Below are 12,408 nucleotides of genomic sequence, written 5' to 3'. Positions count from 1 at the left end.
ACAGCTGTCCAAACAATAGTATTCTCTCTGGGAAGGAAAGAACTGAAAGTGCTTATTTAGAGTGCCTCTCAATCAATATAAGGGAGCAGATAGTTGGAGGAATTTCAAGTGTCAAAACCATTTTTTATCAGCCAGAGCCATTTAAATCACTGTGGAAAAGAAAAGACAACATAGTCTGACAGGACATCTTCAAACATTTTCACTGCATAATGGTGTGAACAAATGCACAACGCTGGTCAATGTAAAGGGCAACTTGCCTTTAAAGACCAGGGGCGGAATTCTCCGACCCCCCGCAGGGTCGGGGAATCGCCCGGGGGCGGGAATCGCGCCGCGCCGGTCAGCGGGCCCCCCGCGCAGGTCGACGGGCCCCCCGCAGCGATTCTCCGGCCCGCGATGGGCCGAAGACCCGCCGCTGTCAGGCCTCTCCCTCCGACGTGGTTCAAACCACTTCTGGAGCAGGCGGCGCGAGCGGGTCTGGGGGGGGGGGGGGGGGGGGGCGATCTGACCACGGCAGGTGTCCCCATGGTGGCCTGGCCTGCGATCGGGGCCCACCGATTGGCAGGCGGGCCTGTGCCGTTGGCGTACTCTTTTTCTTCCGCTGCCGTCACGGCCTCCACCATGGAGGCGGAAGAGACCTCCTCCACCGTGCATGCGCTGGGGTGACGTCAGTGGCCGCTGACGCTCCGGCGCATGCGCTGACTCACGCCAACCGGCAAAGGCCTTTCGGCCAGCCCCGACGCCGGTCGGCGGGGCGCCAAAGGCCGTTGGCGCCGGTCGGCGGAGCGGGAGCCACTCCGGCGTGGGCCAGGCCCTAAAGGTGTGGAGAATTCCGCACCTTTGGGGAGGCCTGACACCGGAGTGGCAAGACCACTCCGGTACGCCGGGACCCCCAGCCCCGCTGGATAGGGAAGAATCCCGGCCCAGGGGCCTGCGTAGATCCCCTCCACCCAGGAAACGGCAGGGACGGGAATCCTGCCGCGCCGGTCGGCAGGCCCCCTGCGGCGATTCTCCGGCCCGTGATGGGCCGAAGTCCTGCCGCTGACGGGCCTCTCCTGCCGGCGGGAATTGGAGCACCTCTGGTGTCGGCGGGAGCAGGCGGCGCGAGCGGGCCCCGAGGTCCTGGGGGGGGGGCGGCGCGGGGCGATTGGACCCCGGGGGGTGCCCCCACAGTGGCCTGGCCCGCGATCGGGGCCCACCGATCAGCGGGCGGGCCAGTGCCGTGGGGGCACTATTTTCTTCCACCGCCGCCACGGCTTCCACCACGGCGGTGGAAGAGACCCCCCATATCGCGCATGCGCCGGGATGATGTCAGCTGCCGCTGACGCTCCAGCGCATGCGCGGCCTCACGCCAGCCGGCGAAGGCCTTTAGGCCAGCCGTTCGCGCCGGCTGGCGGGGCGGAAAGGCCGTTTGCGGCGGCCGGTGGGGAGCCAAAGGCCGCTCGCGCCTGTCGGCGGGGCGCCAACCCCTCCGGCGTGGGCCTCGCCCCTAAAGGTGCAGAGGCCCGACGCCGGAGTGGTTGGTGCCACTCCGGTACGCAGGGACCACCCCGCCCCACCGGGTAGGGGAGAATACCCCCCCAGATCCCTGTGATGAATCAATGACTTAAAAATACATCTGGGTTATAACACCTAATGGAGACATTTGAAGTTGTGAAGACACTTTACACGTACCTTTAGAATATTTCTGCAAGATTTCCATTTTCTTCAGAAACTCTCAATCCTGCCATTCTTTTAATGGGCTTCCAAAATCCCACACCGTTAGACGAAAATGATGTTTAGAAGACTATCTAGTTTTCACCCCTTTTTTAAAATAGGGAATCCGACATCAGGGAGTGGGTGCATGTTTTGCACATTAGGCAAAAGGGCCAGAGTTAATGGCGCAGAATCAAGAATGAACAGGAAAATCAGTTTTGCTACAAAACAAAATCTAAGTTTGGTCATTCGTACACCAAAATACACCTCTGCATCCAGATGACAATGCAACCCCTAAAGTCCCCCATAAGACATAGGAGCAGAATTAGGCCACTCGGCCCATTGAGTCTGCTCCGCCATTCAATCATGGCTGATATTTTCTCATCCCCATTCTCCTGCATTCTCCCCATAACCCCTGATCCCCTTATTAATCAAGAACCTATCTATTTCTGTCTTAAAGACACTCAGTGACTTGGCCTCCACAGCCTTCTGTGGCAAAGAGTTCCACAGATTCACCACACACTGGCTGAAGAAATTCCTCCTCATCTCTGTTTTAAAGGATCGTCCCTTTAGTCTGAAATAGTGTCCTCTGCTTGCAGTTTTTCCTACAAGTGGAAACATCCTCTCCACGTCCACTCCACTCCACTCCATCCAAGCCTAGCAATATCCTGTAAGTTTCAATAAGATCCTTCCTCATCCTTCTAAACTCCAACGAGTACAGACACGCAGTCCTCAATAGTTCATCACACAACAAGCTCTTCAATCCAGGGATCATTCTTGTGGACCTCCTCTGGACATTTTCCAAGGCCAGCACATCTTTCCTCAGATACGGAGCCCAAAACTGCTCACAATACTCCAAATGGGGCCTTATACAGCCTCAGAAGTAGATCCCTGGTCTTGTATCCTAGCCCTCTTGACATGAATGCTAACATTGCATTTGCCTTCTTAACTGCTGACTGAACCTGCACATTAACATTAAGAGAATTGTGAACAAGGACTCCCAAGACCTTTTGTGCTTCTGATTTCTTAAACATTTCCCCATTTAGAAAATAGTCTATGCCTAAATTCTTCCTTCCAAAGTGCATAACCTCACACTTTTCCACATTGCATTTAATTCGCCACTTCATTGCCCACTCTCCTAGCTTGTTCAAATCCTTCTACAGCCCCCTTGATTCCTCAATACTACCTGTCCCTCTACAGGTCTTTGTGTCATCTACAAACTTAGCAATAGTGCCTTCAGTTCCTTCTTCCAGATCATTAATGTATATTGTAAAAAGTTGTGGTCCCCACACAGACCCCTGAGGCACTCCACTAGTCACCGGCTGCCCCCTTTATCCCCACTCTCTGCCTTCTGCCAGTCAGCCAATCCTCTATCCATGCCAGGATCTTACCCTTAACACTATGGGCTCTTAACTTATTTAACAGTCTCCTATGCGGCACCTTGTCAAAGGCCTTCAGGAAATCTAAATAAATCATGTCCACTGGTTCTCCTTTGTCTAATTTCCTTGTTACCTCCTCAAAGAACTCTAACAGATTTGTTAGACATGATCTCCCTTTGACAAAGCCGTGCTGATTCAGTCCTATTTTACCATGCACTTCCAAGTACTTACGATCTCATCTTTAATAACAGACTTTAAAATCTTACCAATGACCAAAGTCAGGTTCACCGGCCTATAATTTCCCATCTTCTGTCTCCCTCCCTTCTTAAACAGTGATGTTACATTAGCCACTTTCCAGTCCTCTGGGAGCCTTCCTGCCTCCAGTGATTCCTGAAAAATCACCACCAATGCCTCCACAATCTCCTCAGCTATCTCTTTTAGAACCCTGGGGTGTAGACTATTCGGTCTAGAGGACTTATCCACCTTCAGACCTTTTGGTTTCCCCAGAACCTTCTCCTTAGTAATGGTCACTGAACTCACCTCTGCCCCAAGATTCTCCTGGAGCTCTGGCATCCCACTGGTGTCTTCCACCGTGAAGACTGATGCAAAGTAACTATTCAAACGCAATTACTTGAGAACTTTCTCTTTTTCACTGTTAATCTCGCTGTGAAAGCACTTCAAGTTAGGCCTTGTTGAATTAATTGTAACTTGGGTTTTTTAATGGTGTACGAAGATCATTATTAATTCTGAAAACCTCTCTGGTCCTGAATCCTGATTTTCTATTTGAGTGGTGTCAAATTTCTCCAGTCTAATTTTTTTTTAAATCACATAATTGATTTGAAAGCTTATTTATCTTTCAGATTCTACCTTAATCCCACCTGTATGCCCTGATCTTTTATTTTTCTCTGTAAATTTTGTCAAAATGAAAGATAATCTTTGCCGACTGTGAGAATGCAATTAGCTGCTTATCCTGATTGCCAATCTCTGAACAAAATTTGCCAGCAATTAGCTTTTAATTTACTCCAGGAATAGCGAACATCGATTTGTATTGAACTTACCACGAGATGTGTTTATTTACTGAAAATCAACCTTGTGGCCTGAAAGGAAAATGCCATTTACACACAGCTCCATTTTGGCAGTAGCATAATACGTTTTCCATTATATGGCACAATGGTCCAAATTTTATTGCAGCAGGGCATCATGTGTGCCATTGGTTAGACTTGCCCTTGCAAATTTAGGGTTCCAAATTTTTCATGCGGCTAGTTGCTGCATGTTCCAGCAACATAGCATCTGGGATTTTGAGTGAACAAGGCAAGCAACTGCACATTTACTGAATCAATCAGATTGAAAAATTGACAATTAATAGCACAAAAGTTGGGGGGCGAAATTCTCCCATCGGGAGAGTAAGGGCAGAATTCTCCGCTCCCGCGCGGAATCGGGAAGGCCGTCGTGAACTCGGCCGAGTTTCACGACGGCCTCGGATACCGCTCCTCGCTTGCGTCAAGGCGGCGCACCGAGAATGACATGACGACGGCGCCTAAGTGTCGTCAGCCGCGCATGCGCAGGTTAGCCGGCTCCAACCCACACATGCGCGGCTGACGTCACGACGGCTGACGGCTCCAACCCGCGCATGCGCGGTTGCCGTCTTCCCCTCCGCTGCCCCGCAAGACGTGGCGGCTTGATCTTGCGGGACGGCAGAGGGGAAAGAGTGCGTCGCTTGGAGATGCCGGCCCGACGATCGGTGGGCACCGATCGCGGGCCAGTCCCCTCCCGAGCACGGCCGTGGTGCTCACTCCCCTCTCCGCCCCCCACAGGCCACAAACAAGCATTTGGCACCATGTTCACGACGGCAGCGACCAGGTGTGGCTGCCGCCGTCGTGAACGTCAAGCCGCTTGGCCCATCCGGGCCGGAGAATCGCCGGTCGCCGTGAAAAACGGCAAGCGGCGATTCATCCGAGCGGGGGGTGGGCGAATCGCGGCGGGTGCCAGGGTGGCGTGTCGTGAGTCGCCCGGCCCTACCACGATTCTCCCACCCGGCGTGGGGAGCAGAGAATCGCGCCCTAAGTGTTTAATTCCACCGTCGAAGGCCGCTCCTCGACCCTATTCTCCCACCCCCAGGGGGCTAGGAGCGGCGTCGCGTCAATTACGCGCACCACGTAAATTACGCAGCTGGTGGCGCGTACATGACGTCACCCGTGCATGCGCAGGTTGGCCGGCACCAACCGGCGCATGCGCGGTTGTCGTCCTCCCCGTGGGCGCCCCGCAAGACATGGAGGATTGATCTTACGGGGCGGCGGAGGAAAAGAGTGCGGCCTTTAGAGACGCCGGCCCGCCGATCGGTGGATACCGATCGTGGGCCAGACCCCTACTGAGCGCCCCCCTGGTGCTCGATCCTCCCCCCCCCCCCCACCACAGGCCGCACACGCAGCGTTCGCGCGCTGTTCACGCCGGCAGCGACCAGGTGTGGTTGGCGCCTGCGTGAACCCGTCGGATTGGGCAGGCCGCTCGGCCCATCCGGCCGGAGAATAGCCACTCAACCGTTAGAAACGGCGAGCGGCGATTCTCCGAGCGGCCAGCCGTGAAATGCGGCACGCCGTTTTGGGGGGTGGGTGGGAGAATCGCGTGCGGGTGCCAGGGCGGAGTGGCGGTAATCGCCCGGCACTCCCGAGATTCTCCCACCTGGCGTGGGGGTCGGAGAATTGCGCCCGAGAAGTTTGAATTAGACTTGGTAAATTCACTCCCAAATCAGATACAGAAAGAGAAATAGGGAGAATGTAAAGAATTATTGGGCCATGAAACAAAGATAAGGGAGACATAAATTTAAATTTTAAATTTGATATTTAAAAAATTTCCAACAGCAATTAATACCTGAAGGAATTTGACTCAACATTTGTGATTGCCTGTGCAGACTCAATGGATCGAATGGCCTTTATCTGCACTGTCAGGATTCTATGATGAAGGAGGCTGTTCTAATGTCACTATAAGTGGACAGAAAAGAGGAGCCAGTAGAGTTTAAGTTATGAAATGGTACTTTGACACAGAATTTAGACACCTGCAATAGTTTAAAGGAGTTGGTGTAGTCAAAACAAACTTTAATTAAAAGGAGTTTATATTTCATAGATTTTACAGTGCAGAAGGAGACCATTTAGCCCATTGAGTCTGCACCGGCTCTTGGAAAGAGCACCCTACCCAAATCCTATCCCCATAACCCAGTAACCACACCTAACACTAAGGACAATTTGGACACTGAGGGCAATTTAGCATGGCCAATCCACCTAACCTGCACATCTTTAGACTTTGGGAGGAAAGCGGAGCACCCGGAGGAAACCCACGCACATATAGGGAGAACATGCAGACTCCGCACAGACAATGATCCAAGCCAGGAATCGAACCTGGGACGCTGGAGCTGTGAAGCATTTGTGCTAGCCACTATGCTACCGTGCTGCCCATATCCTTGGACAATGTGAGATAAGTTGGCTTCAGGTGCAGAGCCTTAGGTTCTTGCAGTGAAAACAGAACTTCTTAAGGAAAGCAGAGGAAGGAGGCTTTACCTGGGATGATTAACCACAAAGTCCCTCAAAGGAATGTGCTGATGTTCAGTGAAAACGATGCTCAGAACATTCATTATCAGTTGAATGACTCACATGTGGCAAATCAGTGTTGCAAGATGTTTAATGACACAACTAGGTCAAGGAATGTAAGAGGTTCCAGCTACATTTTTGTGTATTGGTTTGTCATAGACCCACCAATTTTAACTCTGTTCATGTAGGTGGGTTTGAATGAGTTAGAATCTCACCTGTGGTACCTATTGCATTATCGACTAAGAGTGCCATTGATGCTGAGATTATAGTACAGGTCTCAGAATAGCTTTTTAAGTGTGTTACAGTAAGTGAGGCTATCCAAAACATCTAATATAATATCTTGGCTCTTGGAAGTGTTTGAAGGGATTTGTAGATGTAGTGGCTGCACCACTGTGGAATCCTACCCTGTTGAAGAATGTTTTTTATTCCATTATATGTACAAGGTCTATCTACGAAAAAATATACTGCTACGAGCAGATGCAAAAAAAATTCCTATTGATAAACACTCTAATACTGTACTAAATTACATTCATTCAATAATGTACAGTGCATTAAGATCAGATGATGCTAGCATCAATGGCCAAATTCATGATAAATAGGCTTTCCTTAATATTGCAAATTCAATTTTGAAATGCTTATGACTTGTCGTTTCTGCATTTATGCTTCCTGTTATGTACATTAATTATTTCTTTAAGTGCTTTAGTATGACAGGCAATTTCTCTAGCTGCATATGGACATTTGAATCTTTGACAATTACTGCCACAATTTTCACTACTGGGGATATAGATGGTTATTTCCAACCCAGTGCTAATTTTAATGCCTGCTTCCCACCACTTCAGGGAAAAGCAGTTTAATAAATGGCATTTGGCGACTGTTACGTTGATCACAAAGAGCGACAAGTTTAGAATGACAAGTTATTTTGTTTACACAGATGGAGTATTGCATTGCTATGGTCGGTCATTGAGGGGATAGATCAAATGAATAGACTTTCCTTGCATTATATTTGAGACCAAGGGTTTTGAAACAAAAAATGAAATGATGATTTGTCTTGGATGTGATTGTTAGCAAACTGGAAAAAAAGGTGCCAATCATGTGCATCTGTAACAATGAACTTCTAATGCTTCTGAAGTTTCTTAATATGTCTGTGGAATGCTCAGCAACTGTTGAAAGCAGCATAACAAAATCTGACAATTTTTAAGTGAATCCTGAATATTTTGCTAATGATTGAAATAGAAAAAAGTTTAATGTTGATGGAACTGGAGGTCTTTCAGATATATAAATATGCATTGTGAGAGTTTGGACTAAAAATGTCAATGCAACCTCCATGCTTCAGATCAGTCAATGAGATTCATTGACACAATTAATATCGTCCAGAATGTCTACTTTTGTGGTTTTATGCTTTGCATATTGGACTGAGATTTGCTGAAGAGATAACAATGTACGGATGATGCGCGCCACTGCCACAGGCAGCACAGTGGTACAGTGGGCAGCACTGCCGCATCACAGCGCCAGGGACCCAATTCTGGCCTTGGGTGGCTGTCTGTGTGGAGTTAGGTACAGTGCTCTTTCGGAGAATCGGTGCAGACCTGATGGGCCAAATGGCCTCATTCACCACTGTAGAGATGCTATGATTCTTCTATTATCAATTTGTGGGCTAGATACCTTGAGAACTAGAACACACTACCAGTTATATTAAATAGCTCAAAATTGAGTGAATATGTAAGAGCATTGTGTAATGAAATTGGGTTTTCATCCCACAACTTCACAATTTGAATTTATTGACATACTAAATGCTACCAACTTTGCCCAATATTCGTTGTGCTCTTTCCTTATGATTTGTGCTGATAATTCTATTGAAGAGGTTTCTTCTCACAGTCTGGTAATGATAAAGGATTGATACACATTGACTTGTCATGACTGTAATACACTCTTCATTTATTTCCTCCTGTTTCCAGTTCTGGAACCCGCAGTGATAGCTGTTCTCCGTCACCAGACTCGTATTCCCTTTACTGTTATCCATGCACGTGGGGAGACTGCAAGGCTACAGATTCTTCGAACCATCCAATATCAGGGAATATTTCATCTAATATCCAGAATGTGCAGACCTCATGGTCGGATCCATGGGCATATTCAGACAGTGTTCAAAATGTGATCAGTGGGCGATCTACACCCCAATTGTCAGGAGATGCAGCCCTGAAAAGTTACTACAGTTGCCCTCGGCTGAAACCTCCGGGCTCTCAGAAAAGGTTTGCTCCTTTTGGGGCATTAAACCCTTTTGCTAATCCTAGTTACTCATCTAGTCCATCGGCCACAGATTGGTTGGAATCTTATGATCATCACAAGTCTTCATCCAGTACATCGGACCATTTTGATACTACGGTCAGCCGCAGTACTTCTCCTGATCCAGGCTCGGTCAGCAATTCTGGGGATTTAAGGTACAATCAGGAGTTTAGAAACTGTGTACAGGATTCATTGTACAAACAGGCTGAGAGCATATCTTGTCCAGTCCCACCACCACGGCCTCCCAAACTCTGTGATTCAGACAACATCATCATCAGAAGTACAGCTTCTCTTTCTCCGACTATCGTAAGAGGTGCCGAAGGTGGTGTCACAAGGGTCTATCTCACACAAGGAGTTATAGAGGTCCCTCCAGTGTCATCAAGAAGTAATACAGAGATACCTGTTTCCCTCCCTTCATCGAATACCCCAAGTATGCCCAAGTTAAATGGCAGTGGTTTGTACTGGCACCCACCATCTGACCTATCTACCCTTTCTGTGGAGGAAGTCTCCAAATGCTTGCGTTTCATAGGCCTATCAGAAGATGTGTTGACATTCTTTGTACGTGAGCGAATTGATGGAAACATTTTTGTTCAGTTGACTGAGGAAATCCTATCTGATGATTTTAAACTGACAAAACTGCAAGTGAAAAAGATCATGCAGTTTATTAAAGGATGGAGACCTAAGATTTAACCTGATTCTGTGTTTAGTCAAGTGGACTAAGGTTTAACGCTAAGTGATAGAACCTGATGCTAATTGGAAAGGCTCTCTTTGCAAAGCACCTCCGGATGTTTAAAATATCTCAGAACTTGTTTTGCCATAAAAAATACCATTTATGTTGATTAATGTGAAGGATAGGTGTTATCAAAATATATAATATCCTTTGATGCTATCATTGTACATTTTAAAAATGCAGCTTTTTCCCCATTATAGAAAGTGTTAACTGCACATAATACATTGAATTTTGTCGGGAAAAAATGAGTTAAAGAATTAAATTACCTTTGAATTGTAATTAGTGTAGCCTTATTGGAGGTAGAATAGACTTCAGGCTATGTGTTGGTTGCCTGGTTAGTCAAACTCGATACGTTTTCACGAATATTTAAAGTGCCCCCAGGGTGGAAAGTTGAAATGCAATTTCCATCGCTTCAGCTTTTAATCAGTTTACTATTACTATTTGTGTTACTGAGTTTGAATTTGATGAATGATGGATGAACCTTTTCTAACACTTACTGTACTAATAAAGCTGTGGAACTCCATTTAAATTTTTTTACTACCCATATAATTTTCCTGTACCTGCAGATCTCCCCCCAGCACCCCCCAAACAAAAATAGGAAGCCCAGGAAAATGATCATAGATAGTAAAATAATTCTTGTGCAGCATGTGGTTATTGTAACAATAGGAAGGAAAAATTAAGTACGCATTTGTGAGGAAATATACAGTTGCTCTTTTTCCATAGTACACTGCATATGCCTATAATTTAGCTCATTGTTTCAGTCCATAATTTGATCTAAAAATGTACTGTACTAATCACTACTGTCTTAAAAACTGTATAGTCTGTTATTTGTGGAAGACAACACTAAATTATACAGTTTAATGGCTGTGGTTTTCCAACTAATCTTTGGAAAACTTGGAAAACTGTGTATGTATATTTATGGACAAGCAACTCTTCTCAATGTAGATGTTCATGTTGATATAATTTTCTTTTTTAACAATGAAAGTTAATAATACTATAATTGTACTGAAATGCCCAGTTTTATGCATAATTTAATCTATAAAAATCAATACAGAGAATAGAATACAAAAACAAAAAGCATCCATGTATGATTTTAGTGTTTTGCTGTTTGAACCTTTCCAGTTACATGGAACAGACTTTTTTCTTCCAGCAGAAATATATGCGCTTTGAGTTCAATTTTTCCCAACAGTGAATCAGTGTTGGTTCTCTTACAGCCTTCCATTTCATTACAGTCATAGAACATAGACATAGAACGATACAGCGCAGTACAGGCCCTTCGGCCCTCGATGTTGCACCGACATGGAAAAAACTAAAGGCCATCTAACCTACACTATGCCCTTATCATCCATATGCTTATCCAGTAAACTTTTAAATGCCCTCAATGTTGGCGAGTTCACTACTGTTGCAGGTAGGGCATTCCACGGCCTCACCACTTTTTGCGTAAAAAACCCACCTCTGACCTCTGTCCTATACAGTAGCCCCCCGTTATACCGCGCTCCGCAATACCGCGGTTCGCGATATACCGCGGGGGGGCTTATGGACCCCAACTGTCAGTTGTGTCAATTTCAGCGGCCGGCTGATTATTTCAGTGAGAGCAGCTTCCCTCTCCGGATCAAAGTGAGCCGGCCGCTGAAATTGACACTGCCGGCTGCTCTCTCCCTCCAATCAGAAACATTAAAACTTAAAAGTTGGATTGGAGGGAGAGAGCAGCCGGCAGTGTCAATTTCAGCGGCCGGCTCACTTTGATCCGGAGAGGGAAGCTGCTCTCTCACTGAAACAATCAGCCGGCCGCTGAAATTGACACTGCCGAGGGGGGGGCGGGTGTTGGGGGGAGAAGAGGGGGGGCGGGTGTTGGGGGGGGGGACAAGAGGAGGGGCGGGTGTTGGGGAGGGGGGGAGAAGAGGGGGGGCGGGTGTTGGGGGGGAGAGGAGGGGGGCGGGTGTTGGGGGGGAGAGGAGGGGGGCGGGTGTTGGGGGGGAGAGGAGGGGACGGGTGTTGGGGGGAGAGGAGGGGACGGGTGTTGGGGGGGGAGAGGAGGGGACGGGTGTTGGGGGGGGAGAGGAAGGGGGTGGGTGTGGGGGAGACCCCCCCGTGGGTGTGGGGGAGACCCCCCCGTGGGTGTGGGGGAGACCCCCCCGTGGGTGTGGGGGAGACCCCCCGTGGGTGTGGGGGAGACCCCCCTGGGGGTGTGGGGGAGAGAGGGGGGCCCTGCGGGTGTTGCGGGAGAGAGGGGGGCCCTGCGGGTGTTGGGGGGGGAGAGGTGGGGGGGGCGGGTGTTGGGGGGAGCGGGGTGTGGGCGGGTGTGGGGGAGACCCCCCTGTGGGTGTGGGGGAGACCCCCCTGGGGGTGTGGGGGAGAACCCCCTGGGGGTGTGGGGGAGAGAGGGTGGTCCTGAGGGTGTTGGGGGAGAGAGGAGGGCCCTGGGGGGTTGGGGGAGAGAGGGGGGCCCTGCGGGTGTTGGGGGAGAGAGGGGGGCCCTGCGGGTGTTGGGGGACGGGGGAGGAGAGGGGGGGGAGGGGGCGAGCCGGAGGGTGTGGGGCGGGGGCGAGCCGGAGGGTGTGGGGGACAGGGGGCGAGCTGGACGCTGTGGGGGAGAGCAGGAGGGTGTGGGGGAGAGGGGGAGAGGGAGCGAGCCGGAGGGTGTGGGGGGAGAGAGGGCGAACCGGAGGGTGTGGGGGGAGAGGGGGCGAGCCGGAGGGTGTTGGGGGGGGGGGGGGAGGGGGCGAGCCGGAGGGTGTGGGGGAGA

General features: G+C 49.3%; 1 protein-coding gene across 2 annotated transcripts in view; it reads left to right on the top strand.

The window, feature by feature from the left end:
* gareml (GRB2 associated, regulator of MAPK1-like) overlaps positions 1–10,739 on the top strand; it is a 273,854-nt gene extending 263,115 nt beyond the window's left edge. For both annotated transcript variants that reach the window (XM_038800060.1, XM_038800059.1), the window contains one exon: positions 8,608–10,739. In XM_038800060.1, coding sequence (XP_038655988.1) covers positions 8,608–9,622 — 1,015 coding nt within the window. In that variant the 3' untranslated portion in view covers positions 9,623–10,739. The remainder of the gene's footprint in view (positions 1–8,607) is intronic.
* Positions 10,740–12,408: the final 1,669 nt, after the last annotated feature.

This window comes from Scyliorhinus canicula, chromosome 6 (genome assembly GCF_902713615.1).
Source record: "Scyliorhinus canicula chromosome 6, sScyCan1.1, whole genome shotgun sequence".
NCBI lineage: Eukaryota > Metazoa > Chordata > Chondrichthyes > Carcharhiniformes > Scyliorhinidae > Scyliorhinus > Scyliorhinus canicula.
Note: the sequence above shows the minus strand (reverse complement) of the source record. Positions and strands in the feature narration are given on the sequence as shown.